This window comes from Neovison vison, chromosome 1 (genome assembly GCF_020171115.1).
Source record: "Neovison vison isolate M4711 chromosome 1, ASM_NN_V1, whole genome shotgun sequence".
Taxonomy (NCBI): domain Eukaryota; kingdom Metazoa; phylum Chordata; class Mammalia; order Carnivora; family Mustelidae; genus Neogale; species Neogale vison.
Window position 1 is genome coordinate 116,193,230 of NC_058091.1, and position 25,038 is coordinate 116,218,267.

Here is a 25,038-nt window from a genome sequence, read left to right on the forward strand (position 1 = left end):
GAGAAATGCTGAGTAGCTCAGTGAGTAATACCATTTCATTTGGGGTAAAATTTAAAATCCTTTCCGAGGCCAACAAGGCCTTACATGTTCTGTAAACCAGTACCATCTTACCCATCTCACTGCCTACCACTGCCCCTCCAATCACATAGCTCCAGCACCCCCTGTTCTTACTTAATATTTCTCAGATATTCAGGGCACTTTGTGGCCATAGGGCCTTTGCACGTACAGTCTCCTCTAACTGGAATGCAGTTTCTCCCTTATCCACATTGTCCACCCCCTCGCTTCATCAGGTCTCTGATTAAACCTCACCTTATCACTAGCGGCTGATGGTACTCACCCAGCTCTCTCTATCCCTTCACCTGGATTTGCTTTGTATCATAGGACTTTCTACTTTGTAATGTAGTGTATATCTACTTGTTAATTCTTTCTCTCCCCCTTCTTTCCACCTGAATATTCATTTTTCACTGCTATAACCCAAACACATAGAATTCTGCCTGGCTTAAAATAAATAGGCATTCAATAATTATTTGATGAATAAATAACACATTCATCCTGGGGATGTATGCAGCTCACTGCTTGCCCAAAGAGTCCAATCCATCATTATGTTCAACTTTATAACCATCACTGTTTATGCAGTTACAATGAAGGAAAACCATCATCTCACAAAGTAATATAGTTATGTCGGCCATAAGCCTTAGATATCCAGAGATGATGGTTCATTCTGTAAAATGCTGATATTTTACAAGCTACAGGAGGGTTTTGTAATAAGTAGATTTATCAAACACGCTGACTCAGCAGGACTTTTCTAACTATACATAACCACACTGGCTGGGAGGGAGAATTTCCAGATGTCCTCTTGTGGTATTCCTGGCTTTGGAAGGAGGGGTTGTTGGCCTGAGCTGTGGTAGTGGGTGAGCATGCACATAATGTCTGTCCCTTAGCTCCATGCTGGAGACTCAGCTGCTGAGTGCTACTTCCTCTTCCGGACCATCTGCATCCACATCCCTTATTCCAGGAGGACTCTTAAGGCCATGACAAATTCCATTCCATTTTACTTACCCTAGAGGGAATATCACAGCATCTGTCTCTACTGGTCCACACCGGACTGCAGACAATATCAAAATTCTGGATTTGGAACTGCAAACAACCAACAGCAACATCAGCTAAAGATGCACGAAAAAACATTTTATATTAACTTTTCCACATTGTAACCTTTGTCAATTTCTCACAGAGACTCTCTCAAGGGTGCAAATCCTTGAGAGCAATGTGATCCTTACTTCCTAAGGAAAGAACATAGAAACCTATGCCTAAGAGAAAGCAATGTTAAGGCAAAATGCGTATGTGAAATTCCCACCTCTGATTCACTTCCTTAGGTAAAATAAAATGTTTGATTTTGTTTTGTTTTTTTTAAAGAGAACATTAATTTCTTCATTTGAGAATTAAAATCTTATTTAATTAAGAATTTGAAGACTCTACACATTTAAATCAACTTTGGAGAGTACACCCTTGTAGAAAAATTACATTAAAAGAATTCTTCATTTATTCTAAAACTGATGCTTTTATTTTCATAAATTCTTACCTGGGAGCTGACTGGCCAACTAGGAACTTTCATGATAAACCTCAGTTTAACTATTTCAATATAGTATATGCTTTCTATATTCACACATTTTAAAAATAAAGCTCTTTTGGTGAAAAGGTAGACTGCTTGGATATAGCCATCCTTTTATAAACCTGTTGTAATTATTTTACATGAAGAACAAATCCAAAAGTCAATAAAAAGTCTATGTGTAAGCTTGTTGAATTATTGCTGTACACCTAAAAGTAATGTAACATTATGTGTCACCTATACTTCAATAAAGAAAAATAAAAAGGTACATTCTAAGTGCTTGATAAATCTTAGTAATCATCATTATCATTGCTATTAATTTAGAGGATTAAACATATTAATTATTCTATTAATCTCTAAAACTTTTTAAAATTTAATTAAATTATAAGTCAAGATGTTAATCACAACACATTAAGTTTGCACTAATTACTTCTACATTGTGGAATAAAAACTTCACTTGTGAATCTAGGAGAAGGAAATCCTGTCCACGGAAGAAAGCAAATGCAATTAAAAAATAATAATAAAAGTCAAAGATGTTAACCTTGCTTTCAGAACAGTATTATTATTGACTGACATTTAATTTGAACTTAATTAATTAGCCTGAGACAGTGAAAACTCTAAATTTAAAATTGTATTACTAGAGAGCACTGTAAATACGGCTGGCATGCTCCCGCCTCAAACTTGAGTCAGTTTAAATTGTGAGTAATGCGGTCGGTCAGCTGGCTGCCCCCAACGCCGCTCTTCCTTCCGAGCAGATGATGACTCCTCTGTGAGAGAGGGTAGGCTCTATGACAGTGACAGTCTATGTCTGTGTCATTAAGCTATAAATGTTTAATTTCTTGATTGCAAAAATTTGTACTAACAATCGCTATCTTTGAAGAACAAAAAAAGAGTTATTTTAGATTTCACTGATTATCCTGGCAACTATTTGTGTTGTACTCTCCAACTTGATCCTGTTTCAAGATGACTACATGATGTTCTCTGGTACCTTGACATCTTACTTTGTTTCTAGCAGTCAAGCACATTACTGTGTTCTGTCAGTACCTATTTCCTCAATGTAACTTTTTCAATGTTTCAATCTAAGACATTAGACAATTTAAAAATCCCCAAGGGAGCACCTGGATGGCTCAGCTGGTTAAGCATCTGCCTTTGGCTCAGGTTATGATCCCAGGGTCCTAGGATTGAGCCCTACATCGCGGCGGGGGGGGGGGGGAGGTCCTTGCTCAGCGGGGAGTCTGCTTCTCCCTCTGCCCTCCCCCTCTGCTCATGCTCTGTCTCTCAAATAATAAATAAAATCCTAAAAATAAATAAATAAAACTCACTGAGAAAAAAAAATTCACTGATTATTTTTAAAATGTAATCTCAATCATAGCACAAGGTACCAAGAAAAAAAAAAAATGATTACTTACTGTGGCTGATTTCCTCTCCCCTTTAAGAAGTTTTCCAAGAATTTCATAACCATCGGTTGTGATATTTCCAGCTTCCTTGATATCTTTTTCTATGATTTCATAGCAGTCGATGTAAATCTTAACACTTTTTGAGGTCACTACGATATGAACCTAAAAAGATCATTTGTTTCTATTACAAAGTTTCTACCCAAAAAAACTTGGTTGACTCCTGCATTTTTCAGAGCACAAGTTAAAAAATATGTTCTTTAAGTTACTCTTAATCCAAATCAAGTCTTGGACTAAAAATCCAACAACCAGGTTGCAATGTCAATGTCATTTATTAACAACATCAAACTGAAGGAGCCCTCATCCACACATATGGCATACCCATTTCCTAGTTTACCATATGTACCACTACTGAGATGACCAGAAGTGAGTAGTAGATTAAATGATTCCATTAACTATAAAGAACTATTCAAATACAAATTAAGAAATTATTAACATATTATTATACTCAATAGAAAGGAGCCTCAAATATCTTCCACTGATTTTGCTAAATTCACTATTTAATCTGTTAACCCTTAATCTCAGTCAAAAAGAACTTGTACACCATATAGATACCAAACATAGTAAAGAATTAGCACACATCTTCTATAGAGATTCAATTCTGAAAATCAACACATACAAGATTTAATTTCCTTATAAGGAAAGAATCTTACGTTGATTTATTTCTTATTGAAGACACTCAGAATTTGAAATCTATTAGTGCAGATAATTAACAAAACTTTGGTATTTTAACAATGTAAAAAATTGTTGCAGGTGATCTTTGAGTTTATAGTTATGCTCCTAGTTTCCACTTACCACAGCACAAATACTCAAGTAAGTACTTGATTACTTTGAAAAGTTTGGCTCCAAGTTAAAAGGAACAGAAATTCTCTTAAGTGCTTTGAGTCAATAAGCATTAGGATAATCTCTGGAGATGTCTTTAAACAGGGAATATTTTTCCCATATAGAATCACCAGCAAAACACTAATATAGTGCACCAATTAGTTTTAAGTTTGAATTTCATACTGATTGCTTTTATATAAAAGTATTACATAGCCTGCTAAAAATAAATTTCATCTAATATTGAATTCAAGAAGAACATTGTATATGCATACCCATATACAATATCTTATTATCTAATAAGTTCTAATTAGTTCTTATCTAATAAGAACTAAAACTTGGGATGCCTGGGTAGTTTAGTCAGTTAAGCATTCAACTCTTGATCTCAGCTCAGGTCTTGATCTCAGGGTCTTGAGTTCAAACCCTGCACTGGGCTCCACATCCAGCTTAAAAAAAATTTTTAAAAATTTATTTGCTGGCTCTTATATGAATAACCTCAGAGCCAGAAATTCACAACATATTAAAAAAATCAGAGTACCCCAAAAAATTATTACAAAATCAAAACTTTAAATTTGTAACAAAATCATTCCAATTGTCAGCCAATACCAACCATTAAGAAATTGATTTTAAAAACATATTTTGCTATAATCTCTTCAATATGTTTCAATACATTTTAAACACATGCATAATAACATCTCATAGTAGGCTCTTCATCTGTAGACTATTCAGGGACTATTTCCTAGCTGTGAAACATTTTTTGGTCACAGAAAAGTAGAAAATAGCAAGAACACTCTTATCAACTCATCTCCCTTCCCAAGCTCAGCCATTCCCTAAATCTTTGTTTTTCATCTATTCCATTTTTTCTTCTTACCATAAATTTCTCACTTGGAACAGAGACCAAAAACTTGTCAAGAGAATCCTTAAGGAGCCATAGCTATTTGCCATTCCTTATTTAAGCTCTTTTAGGCTATTCATCATCTCTCCCAAGAGCCCTCTGCATGTCATATTCATTAATTTCCTGCTATCAGAGTACCACTCATTCTCATCCAAAAGACTGAAGAACTTTAGTTGCCAAATTAGACAGAAAATGAAAGAAAAGTGAACCTTTGGATCAGTAAAGAATGTTAACAGTGACTGAACTTGGCACTTGAATTGAGATAAGTAAGAATAGGTTAAAAAAATGGAGTGGAGAAATGGAGGAAGAAAAAGAACATGGTGAAAATAGAGAAGAAACTAAAAAAAGAAAGATCTGATGAAAAAAGAAGGTAGATATTTGAATAGAAAAGAGAGTTTGTCAGAAGGAAAAAGAAGAGGCATTACATAAAACCTAAGAACACAAATGCCTCTCTATAAAGGCGAAGAAGGAAATGTCAAAAAAATTTAGCTTGATTTATAATTAAGGACTGTCACTATAGACCTCCGCAAAATACTGCCTTTTTTTATCCTAAGTAAAATAAAGTATTTGATGAAAGTTAGAAATTTAAAAATAATAATTTTAAGTTGTTATCAGTTGTTCATAGAAGACTAAATTTCTAATAAGTTCAGTCAAATGGAAGGAAAAATAAAATAGTTCTTTTTAGCAAGTACTCAAAAGTAAGTTTAATAGGTGTATTAATGAGCCAAAAAAGTTCATAAGAACTTAGCCAAATTCAACATCTACTATCAGATAAGGAGCAGTTAAAGCTAATATTATTTGTCAAACTAGAATTTGCTTTTCTGGTGAGGCATTTATTTTACTGTACTTCATCATGGAAATCTGAAAACTGTTAAGCAGATACGACATTATACTCAGAAATCTTTGTTTTTCCTTCATTGTTTTGGTTTTTTGTGTTTATTTTTTTTTTTTTTTCCTCACTAATGTGCACATTGAAGCCACTTTGAGCTCCATGAGGAGAGTCCCTTGCCATCTTTGGCAAGAGTGATTCATCAATTAAAAAAAACATTCTGGAAAGAAATTAAGATTCTCAGGAGTAGAATCTGTAAGAAATCTTGCTAAACTATTAAAGTACAGGAAAGTTCAATTATCACTTGAGAATCAGACTGAACTGGAAGTATTTGTCTTCTGCGCACGAGGACTAATTTTCTGAGTGCCATACTGTTGCCCCAGTGGTATTCTTCCTGTTATCTCAATCCAAGATTCAGAGGAGTACCATTAAGAAGTCCATTCCTAACCTAAACAGTTCTCATTTCTAATAATCCCAACTTTAGTATTAATGTGTCAATTAATCATCCTTTAGAAATTTGATAAAAAGTCTACATTATCCTCTGATGTTGACATACAAAAGACTAATGAAGATCAACAAGAATAAACCATCCCCCAAGAATCCCTCTTAGAAATTTTAATATTTTTTAGAGAAACCATAGCGAGTTTATTGAAAAGTTAATCTTATAATTGAAAAGTTAATCTCACAAATATGTATATTAATTATTTTGGTAGATAATCATAACTTTTGGACTAGTATGTTTGTAACTTTTCAATAAATAAGCACGCAGAGCAGCTTACTATGTTCTAAAAAAGAACAATTTTATCAATTAAAATACAATCCACAAAAATTAAGCTTTTGAAATGAGATGACATTAAGGTTCACAATAAAATGGTTGGTAGAAAAATTAGGCATCCAGTACTATGTATACTATGTGACTCATACTTTGTAAAGATAATAGCATTGAAAATATATCAAAATGTTAGTATTATCTCTTTATTAGAAGAATCATTGTTTTATTTTAAATATTTTTGATTTAATCAAATCCTTGAAAATGAGATTTTGTTTTTTTTTTTTTTTTTTTTTTTTTCCCAATTTATTTATTTTCAGAAAAACAGTATTCATTATTTTTTCACCACACCCAGTGCTCCATGCAAGCTGTGCCCTCTATAATACCCACCACCTGGTACCCCAACCTCCCACCCCCCCGCCACTTCAAACCCCTCAGACTGTATGGACTCTGAGATTTTGTTCTTAAAAGACATAGCTATGTTTCTACCAAGTTAACCTGACATTTTAATAAATTATCAGTTTAAATTTTTAAGTCATATTCTTTCTATAAAAAAGGATAATTTTGTTTTTACCTTGTGAAAACTTCCATAAAATAATGTCTTCACTTCATCTGTGTCAAATGTAACAGTTTGCACCTCACCTCTTGTATCCTTGTTAAAGAATGATAATGTCTTGCTAGAAGCTGTAACCAACACATAATTGTTATTAAATCACACACGTGGCATGCTTTATGTTGAAAGTATTAACAAATAGCTCTTGCTGGAGAGATTTTTAAAATATTCAATCATTTAAGTAAAGATAAAATGTAATTAGAATATTTACTGACATATTTTTAAAACATTAAACATAAAATAATATATATAAAATGATATATATAAAATAATATATATCAAGTAAATATATATAAATATAATATATATAAATATATATTTATATATAATATATATAAATATATATTCAGAAGGTTCTTAAAGAGATGGAAAGAGAAAACATAATCAAAAATACATATGCCTGTGCCTTAGTATAAGATAAAAATCCTTACGATCTGCAATCACTCCAACTTGTGGTTTGTAGTCTCTATCTGTGATTTGCCAAATTGCAAAAGGGTCACTGGGAGTTTCTGGGAGAAGTCTGAACAATAATATGATCGTGTATGAAGAAGGGAGTCCATTTGGGTGTAGATCTCTGTTGGGTAAAACATAATTAATTAGTATTTAATAAGGATTTCTCACAAGAAATAGAAGATATTTTAAATCTTTGTATGATAATCTCATTATCAGTAGTATTAGAATCCATAATAATCTGGCTACATATTAGAAGAGGGAAAATTTAGGAAACACATCAAAAGAACACTAAAGATTCATGACATAAGCAGTTAATAGATTATTTATATTTATACATTTATAAATATATATATTTATGTATATAAATATATGTATGTGTAATTATAGATTCTTTACAATCTGCTAAAGGCACAAAAGTCTGGGAAATTGCCCTTAGTTCTTTTAGTCTACTATTAACAACTGTTAATATCCTATTAATTTTTTCTAGACACAAAGATGATTATAAATTATATAATAATTTTAGAGTGATAAACATTCTATCTATGGATGTAATTTAAAAAGAATGAATCTTATTAAATATACTTAATTTCCAATGTCAAAGGTATGAGATCATAAGTCATATGGCTTAAGGTTTTAATTTCTCCATCCCTAACTCTAATCATTTTTACACTTTTAAATTCCTCCCTTGAAATTGGAAGGGGAGATGAACCATGAGAGACTATGGACTCTGAAAAACAATCTGAGGGGTTTGAAGTGGCGGGGGGGTGGGAGGTTGGGGTACCAGGTAGTGGGTATTATAGAGGGCACAGCTTGCATGGAGCACTGGGTGTGGTGAAAAAATAATGAATACTGTTTTTCTGAAAATAAATAAATTGGAAAAAAAAAATTCCTCCCTTGAAATTAAATAAATCACATAATCTCCAGAAGCTCACATGTTCCCAAAAATAAAACCAGTAATAAATGTTAAGGCCATGTACATGTGCAAACGTTTAGTGATAATAAAGGATGTGATTCAATTAAAAGGAAGTGTTTCTTGGCTCTAAGTCTGTTAGACGAAAAATGTGGTTCCATGTGTTCTTCCAGAGTTGAGTCAGTCATTGTTCTGGGGGAAGCTTTGAAGTAGGTAGGATTGATGGGTTTCTGTCTGAGACCATTTAATACTTTCTTCCTGAAGGTAGTGAAAGGCTTTACTTATCAACTCTTGGACAGAAAAGAAGCTATTCCTCCACAAACTTTGACAGAGGGCACAGAGTATCTCTTAAGGTTTCATGTCCCAGTACTACACCACTGGTATCTCTGGGATACAATGCGACCCTGCTTCTTGAAACATATGTTCTGGGCAAGCTGACATGCTGCCTTTTGTATATGCAAAAAACCCACTACCTTCATAAAATTCCATGTTAAAAATATTACCTTCTCCATATATCTCTCACCCAATCTATTTTTCTCCTTCCTCTGTTAGTGAGCGCTTATGAAAAAACCTCTAATTGCATTTATGCTTTCTTTCAGCTTTGTTCAGCCACAAGTTCTGACTCTTGAGAACACGGTAGGCTGTCATAAGTTAAAATGTAGGAATCATATCTTGTGGTGACTGAAAGTTAAACACTGGGTATTAAGGGTTCACTGACAAAGCTAAAGCTGTGAACCAACATGGTTAACCATGAAAGAGTTAGGAACTTCCAATGTGGTCAAACTACAACAATGTGATCTGCGCTTTCTTAAAAGAAATTAGCTTTGGTTTTAGTCTGAATTTTCCATCAGCTTTCTTAGAGCATTTCAAATTTCAGACATCATTTTCTGACCCTGTCCTAAGGTTCTGAAGGCTTTATTTCTCCTTGTTCTTTTTTCTCCATAAGCTGCCAAACACATATTTTCAACATTAAAGTGTTTTAATTCTAATGAATAACAAAATACATATTTTAGTTATGATACCCAGGTGCAAACGTTCATGAAGTAAAATAACAACAGCTAGAGCTACCCAACAGATTGCCAGAGCACTGGCCAATAAAAACTAACCACTGTCTGTCTGATCTTGGACAAGCAAAACTGCCACAATATTTCATCTTCTGAAGACCTGAAACACTAGAAAGAATGCCGGCTCCCATTCTGCATTTACTCCATTCAGTCTCTCTGCACCACAGGGAGAAATGTTCAAAATAATTAGTTGCCTTCCTGTTTAAAAATAATTAGTTGCCTTCCTGTTTAGAAGAAGGCTTAAATCTATAATCCTCACCTTAAACCCTCAAAGGTCCGTAATCCATAATACTACAGAACCAGGATGAGATTCTTGGGTCTGAGAATAGAAAGGCTTGAGTCCTAGTCTCCTAGGGGACCCGATGGAGTCCTGGGACACCTGACCCAGCCATATTTAAGGAAACTAAAATGAATCTTCCATAAGGAGACTTCTGACGATTCTAAAGTTTCTAGATTCTAAGAAATCAGCACAAATTCTAAGAAACTCCATAAAGTGTCAGGCCCATGAAAAGAAAAGGAACCTCCTAGCAGTCCCACTTACGCTGTGGGCTGATTGACAAAGGCGTTCTTCTGAAGCTTGTAAGCTGAATAGCTGGGGAAAGACCCTGACTCCAGAGAGACTCCTGGTACAGAAGCAAAATTCTTTTCTGTCAGGTTGTATGCTTCGAGCATCTTAAAACCTTTACATCAAAAAAAGAAAAGCAAATATTGAAATGAGGTCATTTTAATGATTTTATTGCTTAAATCCTGAAATAAATTAGTTCAAGGGTATAAAGGCTTACCTGGGGACGTGTAGCCATCCAAATAAATGAGAGGGCAACCTGCAATGCACAGTGCTCCATAAGTACAATTCATCAACACGATATACACACATATACACACGGAAGTCAGCTGTGTACCTGTACCAAGTAACTGCTGATTCGTTTATAAAAAATAGCAACAATCTACCCCTTTTTAAGTTATTTTTGTACACCTCCTGTATGCGGTAAATTCTAGTACTGACTGGTATAATCAATGTTTTTGAAAATTTCTCCATTCCAAGTGGGAATTCTACAGTGTTCTTATGAATAGTAAAATAAAGTTAAAGGATTTTAAAAGGGAAGCCAATAACTAAAATATAATTAAAAAGAATTAAATTTTCAGATGTTCTTCAATAAAGAAGCTTCCTTCCAAGAGATTTAATTTTTTTTCATTTTATTTTATTTTATTTCTTTTCAGTGTTCGAGCATTCATTGTTTTTTTTTTTAATTTTTTATTTCTATTCAGCGTAACAGTATTCATTGTTTTTGCACCACACCCAGTGCTCCATGCAATCCTCGCCCTCTCTAATACCCACCACCTGGTTCCCCCAACCTCCCACCCACCCCACCCCCCGCGCCACTTCAAACCCCTCAGATTGTTTTTCAGAGTCCATAGTCTCTCATGGTTCACCTCCCCTTCCAATTTCCCTCAACTCCCTTCTCCTCTCTAACTCCTCTTGTCCTCCACAGCATTCATTGTTTCTGCACCACGCCCAGTGCTCCATGCAGTACGTGCCCTCCATAATACCCACCACCAGGCTCACCCAGCCCCCTACCTTCCTCCCCTCCAAAACCCTCAGTTTGTTTCTGAGAATACACAGTCTCTCATGGTTTGTCTCCCCCTCCAATTTCCCCCAACTCACTTCTCCTCTTGTGTGTATGCAAAGGCAGGAGGAGTTTGTCCCTATTTAACCATCTTTGCCATGCTACTAAGCCTCATGTTGGCTACCAAACACCACCTAACAGTGAGGAGTGTGCTGTAGTTTTCACCGTGGAGCCCCCAGAGCCAGGGCTACCTGGGGTGGCTTTCAGGACCCCCTGTTGTTCAAGGGAGACAATAGTACTTCCAGACCCACTTCCCCGAGAGCAGCTCCAGGCGGAACTTCAGGGTAAGCTTTCATAGTAAACCACTGGTATCTGTTGACTATTGCCACCTCTACGGGGAGTCTGAGTTTTTGGTAATGCTAAATAGGGGGAAATATAATACTTGTAAAGCACAGCTTTCCCTAGGACCAGTGGTCTGTACTAGCCACAAAACTATCTTCAAAATATGATATCCCAAGAATTAGCACTTATGGATGGGGAAGAGGATAAATTGAGTGAAATAATTAATCTTTGGTCCTTCACTGTATTTTAAAAGCTGAACTTGAAGTCTTGGCAAAAAGCAAAAAATCTACACCCAAAAAAACAAATGAGAACCAAGTGCATTTCTATGGAGGACACACGCAAAGGTCAGTGTTTTCATTGCTCCCTTGAATCACGGATGTTGACAGAACAAATACCAATTGATTACTAATAGGGAAAACCTTCATCTCACAGAAATGCTTCTATAAATGCATTTCTAAGCTGAAGATTAATTTACTCAAATGTCATAGCATTGGGATGGTGGGAAAAGGGTTATGTTAAAACATTTCATTTCCATACAAGGAATATTACATCGTCAAGGCTAAAAGCGGACCTGTGACAAACACACATTCAGCACAATCTCAGTAGGAACAATGACTCATCATATTCCCAAGTGATTTCCCCAGAATCTATTTATGCACAGACTTGATCCCATATATGACAGACAGTTGTCCACTAAGCTGTTATCTCCCACTAAGCTGTTATCTTCCAAAACAGGTGAGATTGTGGATCCCTTTGGACCATGACTTACTTGAAGTGGCAGTTTCACAGACAAATGTAATGAGGTTGTCCTCAATCTTCTCAAAAGATTCAAAGTCATCAACAATGAACACGTGCCGTTCACTGGGTTTGCTGGCGATGTTGGCAAGCTCGTTGTAGTCAACGTCAGCCACGCCAACTACAAAGACACTGAACCCTGCAAAGCAGTGGTTATGGAGAGAATTACATATCCCTTTCTCTGTCCTTTGTTATTTCAGCAATTCAAAATAAAATCTTTTCAGAAATGATGCTGTATTTTCTCAGTAGATGCAGCAAGTCCTTTTAGTTGACATAAACTCTCTTTAATAAACATGTACTTCTCCCAGGTCTTCCTATGTTCTGGCTTAGAAAACTCAACTAATTGGGTTTCCTAAAATAAAATCCTATCAGTTAAGAGAAGCACATTTTAACAGCAGAAAGTGGTGCACATTTCCTCACAGAGAACACAGTCCTAATATACCCACCCATTCCATAGCTCTCTTAGGCACTATTAACACTTCAAGCTTATATAATTTGGAAACCAAGAATGGGCTCATTTTAAAATTTGAATTCTTGAAACTGATATTCTCAATAAACTCAGGCACAAAGGAGGCACTCTGTCTACTTTCAAAATGGAATCGACAATTCCCACTGGCAATAAAGTTTCATTTATTTAGACGAATACAAATAAACAGAGTCCACTCCAAAAGCTTAATTTGAAAGTAGAAAAAGCAGACTATATAAGAAGTCAGTTCTCTAATGAGATACGAATAAGGTAACCTGAGCAAGTATTCATAATCCCAAATTTAAATCAGCCAAAACCCCCAAATTATAGATATCTCCTTAACATAAAGGCAAAAATTTATTTTAAAAAAGTCAGTGCAAAGAACAATATGTGTTGAAAGAAAACAGTATGATTTAGCACTAATCATGACTCATATTTTAGCCAAAGAATCATGTATATGCAGATGACAAATTCCATATAACAAATTATTTTGCAATTTACTACAACAGATCATGCACAAAATAGAATTCTCTCCAAGATATATTTACCGTGGACTCTACCTGGGGTTTGGAATTTGGGGTTGTGGAGAGTGTGAATGCTGGTAAGACCTCATTTCATCTCTACTAATTCTTATAAAAAACAATTCCAAGGGGAAGTTGTTAGCAGGAGGCTCTCAGGATATTTGATTTTCAAGGTCTACCCCAAAGATGTCTTCCTGAGGCCTCACTATACCTCCTCTCAGCAATCTGCCTTCGGTCTGCATCTCCAAGGATGTGCTAAAAGATAAAGACTTCCTTATGTTTCTCCTTGCTCAGGGACCCAGCATCAAAGTTCACATCTGCAGGAAGCCTGCTCTAAAAGCATCCTCTAATTGCATTCCACAGCCTTCCAGCCACTATGGGGAAGTTAGGTTTGCTTTTTCACACACCTCGAGTCACATCTTGAACAAAGATATACACAATGTCCCTTTTGAGCAATCACTGAACCACCCATGATTAAATATAAACTAACATTCCAAGGGTACAGAGTCCAGAGTAAAGCAGAACAGTAAAGCAAAAGTAAAGTGAAGTAAAAGCAGCAGGTTCATCTTTTGCTATCATTCCTGAACATGTAAAACACATTAAGATAATGAGTGCAATCACTAGGCATCAAATTCATGCCTGTGCTTACCTGACTGCTGGATGACCAAAGCTGCCTTTTTTACCTCATCCTGTGACCGACCATCTGTGACCACAACCAGCACCTTGGGGACATTCTTCCTCATGCCGCTCTCCCAGGTCAAGACCTTCTCCTTAATAAATGTGAGAGCCTTGCCTATAGAGTGCAACATGGAACATTTTAGTGTCAGTTCAGCAAAAACTATCCCAGTGCCATTAGTCACACTCAACTGATAAGAATCTGAATAATGAAATGTGATAGTACACCCAGTTCTACCACTCCCAAAACTTTGGAAGGTGAAGGTCCACATAAACTTTGATAAACCATACCTGTTCTTGTGTTGCCTCCTCTGTACCTAATATTCTGAAGGGCCCCCAAAGCTTGGGCCTTGTCATTGTACGTGTTCAGCTTGAACTCAGACTTGACCTCATCACTGTACTGCACGAATGAGACCTGAAAGGGAATGTGGTCCAAGGTGAGGTTAAGACACCTCTTTTTATATTTTAACTTTACAGTGGCTCCTCCTGCTGTTGAATGGGGAAGTGTCTTAGAGCTAACAGAATATTATAATCTCCTTATAGCTAATATTATAACACTGACTACTATTTCCTCGTTAAATTCTCTCATGTCTACTCTTCGATGAAATTGCCAATAACAGTAACATTGTAAATATGCTGTAGTCACATGGTAACCACATCCTTTCTCTAGGATATAGAAAGGGATAGGTAAAGCTGGGGAAGAGTGACCATCCAGGATTAGATATGGGAACACACCATCTGGAAATGTCAGCAAAGCAATTGGTTCTCAGCCAACTGCTTCTTCTTACCACAAACTTAGTAGAAGTATGATTTACTGGAAAGAATACAAGCTTCATAGAATTCAATGGGCTCAAATCCTGGCTCTGCCAATTGATAGCTATGTGACCTAGGGCAAGTTCTCTGCATCTTGGGGCTTTTGTTTTCCTATCAGTAAAATGGAGATAATTATACTTAATTTCTAGAGTTGTTTAAAGGACTGATAATCATATATAGGAAGTAGCTGGCACATAGAAGTTAATAAAATACAGTACTTATTTTAAATTTTTACTTTTTATCAGAAATCTCAGTTTCTAAAAGGATGAAAAAGGGGGCTTGGTTGCTAACACATTAAATTAGGACTATAACTAACTAGCTTGAATTTTTACTCTTCTTGGGTTGCAAAAATGTTCGAAGGATTATTTGGAGATTTGAAATTTGTACATTCCATAAAAGAAGAGTGAGTTGTTTATGAAATTATTTGTGGCTTCTGTCAAAATCTCTTATTTTCATAATCTAGAATGCCACAATGACCAAGTACAAAATACCACACACCCACTCCAGTCACTATTCATCGCTGAGTCCTCTAACTTAACAGGGCATGACAATCATAATGCATTTGGTTTCCAGAACATTAGATGACCTTTTATGGAAAAAGTATCATCATCAAAAGTCTTAAGCTGGAAGTCAGAGTAGGAATGCCCTAAAATCTCCAAAAGGAATATCATCTAGCCAAGAAAATACCTAGAGGAGGGTTTATTTTTCTATTTGCCATTTCCACCCAGCTCCTTCCCAAAAATACATGGTAACATGTGTCAAGAAAATACTAAATAACAGAAGTCAAAACATAGTTTATACTGAAAAGCCTTTTTTTTTTTTAAAGAATTATTTATTTATTTGACAGACAGAGATCACTAGTAGAGTGGCAGGCAGAGAGGTGGGGGAAGCAGGCTCCCTACTGAGCAGAGAGCCCAATGCAGGGTTTGATCCCAGGACCCTGAGAACATGACCTGACCTGAAGGCAGAGGCTTAACCCACATAACCACCCAGGTGCCCGAGCCTTTCTACGTAAAAACCAATATTAAAAAAAAAATTAAAAAACAGCAAGACATTACAAATGAATAACCACCTATGAAATAGTACCTACCTGAATTCCAGCAGGACTGATTTCATCAAAGGCTCCCACAGTATTGAAGATGAATTTTACAACTTTATTAAAATTATCATCCCCTATACTCCAGGAAGCATCAGTCAAGAATACAATATCTGCCTTGGCCCCTTTGCATACTGGGAGAAAAAAAAAAAAACAGAGAAACCCCAATTCTCGTGAAATATTTCATTCAAATGAAGTTACAAAACCAAGAAATGTAGCCTAAAACCTCATTACTCAAAGTGAAGTTCAATAGCAGCAGCATCTCCTGGGAGCTTCCTAGAAATGCAGGTCCTGGGCACTACCCCAGACCTCCTGGATCAGATTAGCAACAACAAGATGCCTGGACAAATCACATGCATAATAAAGTTTGAGAAACTCTTGTCTAACTACCCCTCAACCTCTGCTCTGGAATTCTCCATCTGTTTAGATCCATTATGCAAATATATGCTCTTCCCTCGTGGAACTATTCAAGTGGCTTCAAACAATGGATGAGGAGAAAATCAAATGAAAAGCAACAATGTCCAGAATTTAAGAACAGCCATCAGGGGGTCTGGAGATTTTGTATGTAATTATCAAAAATTTGGTACAAATAGTGTCTTTTCATTTTAAATTAAATCACTAAAATTATACAGAGGGAAGAAAGGGAAGGGATAAAATAATGTCTTTGATTTGAATTTTTAGACTTGGAGGGTTAAAAAATTGAAATTTTAGTATATAAAAACTTAACATGTACACTATACAGCACCAACAGTAAACTCTAATGTAAACTGTGGACTGTGTTGGTGTAGGCTCATGGATTGTAACAAATGCACCATTTTGGTGCTGGATGTTGATACTAGGGGAGGCTGAGTGACGGGGCTGGGGAGGAGGGCCCACAAGGTTACATATGTGACTATGTGACTCCATGTAGTTTCAACTCAGTTATGCTATGAATCTAAGACTGCTTTAAGAAGTAGAGTCTATTAAGAAAAATAAAAATTAACATTTTTAAGCCAAGTTTATTTACTGAATTTCTTTCAATAGTCTAATTTAAAGAAACCCATTATTATTTTACCTTATATAATAATACATTTGCCCTGTATATTATTTTATCCTATAAGAATACTTTTGTTTTTTAGTTTTATTTGTTTAATAGGCTTAATAAAGTTATAGCTTTCTAGAACCTTTAAAGACAAAAGAAAAATACTTTAAAAATATGAAGTTCTTTTAACTAAATGCTGAAAACAGAATGTGGGCAAAGAACAAACCAGTAGTTAATTAGCTTAATCTTAATCTGATAAAACACTGAGAATTGCCCCCAAATTACTGAGAGACCAGACTTATTAACTCAGCATGTCTTTTTGCCAGTTCACTGCAAGTGACTGAGGTGCAAACTTCAGTGAATGAGCATTTTTTAGCTTTGTGCAATCCAGGGCAGAAGCCAGGAATTCCAAAGCCAAAGGCCCCAGGGATAGATTGAAGATACAACCAAAACAGTTCACAGTGCCTACTGATGCCAGCAGCCAGGAGAAAGAAATGCCCATCATGTGACTGCGGACGCAAAGTATCACTACACATTAATCTGCAAAACTAAGGAAATGGTTCCAACTAAAGAGCTATAGTTTATGACTGATTTCATAAACACCCAAATGGGCCTGAGGGAGGAGAACAATTACTGATAAACTTTTTTTTTAATCTAAAAACTCTTCAGCAAGAATAGTAAATCAGAAATACCCTATCAATTGGAAATCATGAATAGGCTCCATAAATAAGAAGGCTATAAATCCTATCAGCCAAATGTACTGCCACTTACCATCCCGGGCAGGTGGAATTGTGGGAGGGGGAGGAGGCGTGGGTGGCTCCGTAGGGGCTTCTGTTGGTTTTACAGCTAGAATTTAAAAAAAGATTAGAAGGATAATTAGAAGAACATAGGAGGATAATTAGAAGAACATAACCTGTACAAATTCCATATCACATATCACATTTTAAGAGCAATTTAACTCCTAGATAGCAGACCAAGTCTCATTGACACTAATAGACTGGAAATTCTATTTTATCCAAATTTAGTATCATTGGTAGTCATTCCAACACTGACTACAGCTGCAGAAAGCAAAACCACAACTCAAAGGACACATGGAAGGCCTTCGAATAAGGTCAATGAGTAAAAGTCACTACTATTGGTGCATATTCTGCTTCTCACTGCCAGCTAGAACCACATTGCCCTCTTGTAGCCTTATCCTTAAAATAACACCAACTCTGTAACAGGGAAAACATGGATTTGTTGTAGAGAAAGGTCCTGAACCAGCCCCAGATTCCTTCTTCATAAATCTGCCATCTTTATAATCATTACTGTGGCCCATAGGGAAAGGTGGCTAAGCAGGAGTCACTTAAGTCTCCCTCACCTAGAACATTCTATTCGGAAGCCTTACAGAGACTTTCAGATTACTCCAAAACTTACTGGTATGTTCTTTGACAGAGACTCCCGGTCCCTCGAGATTCGGTGTCTGCACAAAAACAGTGACGCCATAATCAGCGTCTGGTGAAAGACCAGTGAAGCAGTGACTGGTTTCTGATCCACGCACTGTGATTTCTTGTCCTCTGGTTCCTGATTATGGCAAAAGGAAAAACCAGTGTCACCATCAGTTATATCTAAAGACATTTTTATATATCATTTCATCTCTTTTCCTGAAGCTTAAAATGTTGTTACTATGTGTTCTAGTTCTTTCATTATTATTATTATTATTATTATTATTTGATTTTTTATTTTTTTGGCACACGTACCATCAGCAGGGCTTAGTTTTAGCCTGTAGGAGGTGGCTGCCCGGTGAGGAGACCATCTAACACAAAATGTATCCCATCCAACCTGGTAAGTTTTCAGATCTGTCACATTTAAATACACTGCAACATAAAGAAAAAAAAAAAGAAATAAATTTACTTCACAAATAAAAACAAAAAAGCATACTCTTAATCATAACAATTTTGAAACTTCTACTGTGGCTGAAAAAAAAAAATGCCTAAATTCTTAGTATGTCTCCTTGTAAGAAACTTAGATGAAACATACTGGAAATGTGGTACAGCTAAAACAGACCTCTCTTTCTATCACTAATTTTCAAGGGAAAGACATCCCACATAGTTCCACTGGACACTATAATTGACAAAGATGTCTTATGTAAAATAATGATATGTTTCTAAAGGGCTATTTTCTAAGTCCTTAAATAGTCATTAGTTCTTGTTGACAACAAAACCTATCTTTGGGCTGAGTCTGTAAATGTGGCATTTCTGTGAAAACTTTCAACTGAATCAATGTATTTAGGTAATACAAGTTTTAACATCATATGTCAAAAAACCAAATAGCATTCCAAATCTAATTTTATGATAATTCATGGATAAATCATAATTTCTATAGTTTTTGTCTTTCAACATTCAAAATATCTTATGAGATATAAAAATACCTCATCACATACATTTTTGTGTACTTAATTATGTTCCTTATATATTTGTTTGGCTGGACAAGAAAGAACCACTCACTTAATGCTGAGGAAACATGCATATGTTAAGAAGAAATAAAACTGAAACAGGCTGGCCTTGCAAATTGTACTACATTTTTCTTACAACCATGAAAAAGTTATATGACTCACAGGTAGTGCCTTGATCCGTCAGAGGGACACTGAGCCCAGAATCATACTGAGCATAAACATCCACATCATAGGTGGTACTAGGATTGAGATTGTGTAATGTGTACGATGTCATTTCTCCAACAAAAGCTTCCATGGGCTCATTGGAACCTTGAATAACAATCACAAAAAGACAAAAATATTCCACACCTAGTCTCAAATTTTCTTTAAAATCAAGTAAGTTATACTCAAATGATAGTATGAACACCATTAATTCCACAGTCCATTATGTACTTGCTCACTGTAACACACATTCCATTACACGGTGAAAAACAAAACTATAAACAGAGACCAAATTCTTCCCCTCTTATTCTTGAAACGTATGTAGCACAGTGCCTAGAATGTAGTAGATATGTCATCAATGTTCCTTTAATGAATAAACTTAATCAGACAATTAACTACCCTAAACCTTCAAGCCTCTTCTCAAAGCCCCATTTTGGCAGCATGGTGCTTTGCACACAGTAGGTGCTCAATTAACATTTTTTTCCAATCTGTCGTAGTGGTGATTTAAGAGCTTATGTCTGGTCTTCATGCCTCAAGTTTGGTTACTAAAGGTCCCCCCAGTTACCAACACCTCCTCCTTCTTTCAGTTCTCTCTCTTAAGGCCCACATTTCCTCTCTTGTCATCTCTCCTTTATCTCTTCCTCGCTCACACCCTTTCTGGGTGCATGGAAGAGACCCTGGCGAATTTGGTAAGAAGAGAATTTTTCCTCCATTTTGCCAAGCATATGGACAGAACATAAAAACAAGGATGGGGCGCCTGGGTGGCTCAGTGGGTTAAAGCCTCTGCCTTCGGCTCAGGTCATGATCCCGGGGTCCTGGGATTGAGCCCCACATCAGGCTCCCTGCTAAGCAGGGAGCCTGTTCCCCCCTCTCTCTCTGCCTGCCTCTCTGCCTACTTGTGATTTCTGATTGTCAAATAAATAAATAAAATCTTAAAAATAAAAAAGATAATAAATCAATTAATCAAGGTGGTATCCATTTAGGTGTAAATGTCAATGGGAAGTGGAAAGCAAGCCCAGCAGGAATAAACTAAAATGCATATGCCCAAAATGGAATAACAACTTGACTCAATGGGAAAATACAGAAGTTTATATTGATTAAATGTGCATAATTTCACAATCATAATAACATCCAGAATGTCTGGACTCAGATTCCATTAGTATAATTTTATGAACCAGGCCAAACTTTTTAATCATGCAATTTGAAGGGAGTCTCATCTACACCCAGAGTAACAATGACACTTCAGACTATTGGCTTAGAACATTATTTCCAAAAATATTGCCTCTGGTGGGAGGGGATTCAATGTGACAATGGATCAAAAGACTGTAATTAGCTCCCTCATAAACAAATATCTCTCCAATGCATTTTTATGATAATAAAGATGATTCCTTACCCACTGGCTTATACACAATTTTATATCCAAGAACTGGAGAAGGTGAAGGATCCCAGGATACCCTGAATCTCGTGTACCATTCATCAGAGATGTGTATGTTTTGAGGTGGAAGCAGTCCCACTGCAAGCAAATATTGGCACACGTTATTGACCTTTCGCTGACACACAAGGAGAACACAGAACTTCATGAGCACTGATTATGAGTACTGATAGTGTGGTCCCATGAGCATAACTTAATAAAATCTTACAATACCCTCATCCAGAAAACAATCTAAAAGTGTTGAAATGTTTAACAGAAATCTTACTAGTTTTCCAAATTTGAACAGCAACTCAAATGGACTCAGGAACTGAGGAGTCCCAGAGCTGTTAGGTTATATAATGCAGAATTACAGAAACTACAAGAGATCTCACACCAATTTTAGCATGTTATAGATTATAGACTGTTAGAGCCAAAAAGCAATTTAGAAACTGTCTAGTCTGACGACCTTATCACATAAATAAGATTTGATTTGCCCAAGACCACACAGCTAGCTGTGACTAAAATGATGCTCATTCCCAGGACCCTTTTGTCCTCCCCCAGCATAAACCTAGAGCAAATCCTCAAGCCTCCAGAGGTACTGCCTCTAACCCCACACCCTTGTAAACTAATGTTAGGCAGCATGCTGACTTGTCCGTGAGTTATTATTTATAGCATCACACAAATAAAGAATTCAACTTAAGAACTTTTTTTTTTTTTCCAAGAGAAACTAGAAATGGCTTTGGCACATCCTAGAAAATTCAAGTCTGGTAAAAAAAAATTTATGTATTTTGATAAGCACAAAATTCTAAAACATGTGTTTCCCCCAGAAAAGTACCACAATATATTCTAAAACCTAAAGGAATGTGAAAAATGAAATGTTCTTCCATTTAAATAATTCTGAATCACTAAACTGGGTCTCTGTTGACTCCGTCCTGTAGACCATAAATATCAATAAATATGTAACTTCCTGGCCTTGAGAGACTAAGTTAAAATAACCCTAGTCATGCTTTTCTCTTGGGAACTTTCAAATGTCACCTCTCCCAAATTCTGTAATATCAAGATTATTTAAGCACCAAAAGAGTTAGAGCAACCAAGTATAGCAAGAATCCTGAAACCATTTTCTTAAGTGGATTTTTGCAGAGTGAAGTGGAAAGAGGAACGCCAATATTGACCAGTAACAGAACTCAGACCTATAGTCCAGCCTGCCTTTAGGCTGAACCAGTGACTTTCAATCTTGGCTGTACACTAGAAGGCAAGCGGACCCACGCTACACCTCAGGCCAGTTCCATCAGCATCTCTGGGGGTGGTACCCAGGCACAAGTATCTTTTAAAGCTCTTCAGGTGAGGGGCGCCTGGGTGGCTCAGTGGATTAAAGCCTCTGCCTTCAGCTCAGGTCATGATCCCAGGGTCCTGGAATAGAGCCCCACATCGGGCTCTCTGCTCAGCGGGGAGTCTGCTTCCTCCTCTCTGTCTGCCTCTCTGCCTACTTGTGATCTTTGTCTGTCAAATGAATAAACAAAATCTTTAAAAAAAAAAAAATAAAGCTCTTCGGATGATTTCAATGAGCAACCAACTTGGAGAGCCTTTGCTCTAAACAATTGACTCCTGTGTAAGGTAGAAAGGGGTCTAAATGCTGATAATTTTCTGTAAATTACTTGGTACCATAGAAAAAATTGTAAAGACAGAAGATGATTTTTAATCACCTTACTTCTTTATTTATGGCTTAAGATTCTATCAGGATAGTGTTTTTCTGTTGATAATACATTGGCTGAGTTAATAGCTACCTCTTTCACTGATACCACATAAATTAAAACATTATTCAGAGACTAGGCAATGGTTTTCCAAAGGAGAAATAAAACTATCTCAAGCAAAGCAGAATATGCAGATTTTTGTCTCCTCTTTCTTCTTATAGTGGACTTTTAAAAAGTTAAAATACAAATTCTGTTCCCATGTCATTTTTGCCAAAATTCAAGATTAATGTAAATGTTAATGCAGTATTAATGGCGTATAGGGGATGCATTGGTAAAGGCAAAACTTAAAAATTATAAAAGGGCTAAGACACTTACTGGTTCTTCCATTTCCTGTTAGATGGCCGCCATCCCCATCTTCATATACCGCAATAACTGTAATTTTATATGGAGTATCAGGTTGTAGCGGCTGCAGCATCACATTATTCCTTCTGCCTGGGACTGTGGTCTGTAGGGAAGTTAAATTACAAATTAATTATCAGCCAGAGGCCTTCCAGAGCAAAAGACAACACGGTTTTATGTATTTCTATAAACAGCAAGGTTTCTTCATGCTTTGCTTCTTTTGTACAATGCTCATGTCAGCAAGGTCTACACTGCCTCTGTACAGTGCATGAGAATGGTCTGAGAGTCAGAGACATCTGAGTTCAAATCCCAGGTCTGCCATTTGCCAGCCTTGGGACCTAACATCTCCGGAGGAAATGGTGAGGATGAAAGGTAAGAATGCGCACGACAGCTGGGCACACATTACCGACCACTGCAGCATGCAGCAGCACTTCGTTTGTCTCTCTCTCCCATCGGTGGGTTACATTTCCATGCATTCCTGCAACAAATATCTCCGATCTGCGGGTTACATTTCCACACATTTCTGCAATAAATATGCACCACGCAGCCACAGCAGGCCAAATGTGGTCAGAGCTATGGGAATGCACTGGTGAGCAAACACGGACTCTGAGCCTGCCCTCAGGAAGATCAGGTTGGCTGATACTAATCAAGTGGAAAGGATGAAAAACAGGAGGTGAAAGTATGTTCAATTACCTCCATGATGAGAAAGTGAACCAGATAAATCTCTCAATCTCTCTCCCAACCTTATGCTCTACTTCTACAAACAACGTGCCTCACTTAACGCCAGTGATTCCCAGCATAGAGTCGCCTGATTACAAATAGTGAATTGGGGGAAGAAACTGTATTTTTAATGTTTTCAGAAAGTGGGGGGAAGTCGAATATTCTACCCATGGCAAAGCTGAATAAACGTTAAAATACCAGCTTCTTTGCTCTGGCAAAATAAGTGTGGTGAAACTGTTTATCTCATTTTGATCAGAAACTCTAAATGACAATTACATGTGTTTCTGATGAATAAAAATGCAGGTTTGAATTAAAGCTTAATGTATCACGTTCAAATAGATGAAACATAATGTAGCGATAACAAAGTGGGGATGATCCAAGAGGGTCTGTGGCAAAACGGTTGTAAACCACAGACCTAACTGCTTTACTATCAAAATTTTGTGTAATCTTCGGCTGACCTAATAACACTTCAGTTAATCACTACACTTATTAAAGAGTGGTGAGTATTTCCATCCATAACAAATGGATATGCCTGGTAAGGCCTATGAGGAAGCTACAAGAAACCTAAATCTGGTTCTCAAGAAATAGTGTGACACACAAAAAATTTGAAACTAATATGAGCGCATGTATATTCCAAAACCAAAGTATAACAAAAAATGTTAAATTTAAAGAAAAGAGACATCAGTTAGCGCTTGAATACTTAAGGGATTATCTTGTAGTGAAAATAAATTTAAAGGAAAGATAGGATGTGGACTGTCACATCTTTTGAGCATTAAGTAGCTCAGAATTTTAGGTATCATGTCTCACTAGACCAAGTTCCTATAAATAAAATTAGGTGGCTAGAAATATGCATTTCATGCAATAAGATAATTTTTCAATCTGTCTTTCGAAAGAAATGGGCCCAAAGACATTGATTCTCTGTAACATGGAGGACCACAATAGACGCCTTTGGGTGTTCCCACTATTGTGTCAGAGGAAGTCATATAAAATGTGAGTGTCCCACAATTATTCAACTGTAATCACAATACACTCCCAAACTAAAAACCTTAATTTCACCTTCCAACCAGGTCAGAGTTTACAAAATGCTCAACTAAATGAGAAGTGGACTCACATATTCATCGATGGGATCTCCAACAGTGGGAGAATAAATGATCCTGTATTGCTGAACTGGGCCGTCGGCATGATCCCAGGTTACAGAGAGGCTGTTGGTTGTCTCCCCAAAGACTCTCATATTTCTTGGTCCACTTCGTGGTACTAAATAAATAAACATACAATCAAGTTAGTTGCCTGTCTGTGAGCACAGTGGACATCGGGGTGGCGGAAGGGATACAAAAGAATTTTCCCGGGTCAGATTAAGGAAGTTACTTGTGGGAGCTTCACATTCATTAGGATGTTTACCCGCTTTTGATAAAATATATACCTCCTCTGGTTTCAGTGGGAAACCATAAACAGAAAGTGCTACATTTCAGAGCTATG

General features: G+C 36.5%; 1 protein-coding gene across 3 annotated transcripts in view; it reads right to left on the reverse strand.

Annotated features, from left to right (window-relative positions):
• COL12A1 (collagen type XII alpha 1 chain) overlaps nt 1–25,038 on the reverse strand; it is a 119,193-nt gene that overhangs the window by 21,393 nt on the left and 72,762 nt on the right. For all 3 annotated transcript variants that reach the window (XM_044254733.1, XM_044254750.1, XM_044254742.1), the window contains 17 exons: nt 24,674–24,816; nt 22,819–22,948; nt 20,735–20,854; nt 19,303–19,449; nt 18,446–18,562; nt 18,123–18,269; nt 17,478–17,552; nt 15,680–15,819; nt 14,068–14,191; nt 13,751–13,894; nt 12,089–12,253; nt 10,195–10,233; nt 9,954–10,092; nt 7,417–7,559; nt 6,947–7,056; nt 3,016–3,165; nt 1,060–1,137 (listed from right to left, as the gene is read on the reverse strand). In XM_044254733.1, coding sequence (XP_044110668.1) covers nt 1,060–1,137; nt 3,016–3,165; nt 6,947–7,056; nt 7,417–7,559; nt 9,954–10,092; nt 10,195–10,233; nt 12,089–12,253; nt 13,751–13,894; nt 14,068–14,191; nt 15,680–15,819; nt 17,478–17,552; nt 18,123–18,269; nt 18,446–18,562; nt 19,303–19,449; nt 20,735–20,854; nt 22,819–22,948; nt 24,674–24,816 — 2,111 coding nt within the window. The remainder of the gene's footprint in view (nt 1–1,059; nt 1,138–3,015; nt 3,166–6,946; nt 7,057–7,416; nt 7,560–9,953; nt 10,093–10,194; nt 10,234–12,088; nt 12,254–13,750; nt 13,895–14,067; nt 14,192–15,679; nt 15,820–17,477; nt 17,553–18,122; nt 18,270–18,445; nt 18,563–19,302; nt 19,450–20,734; nt 20,855–22,818; nt 22,949–24,673; nt 24,817–25,038) is intronic.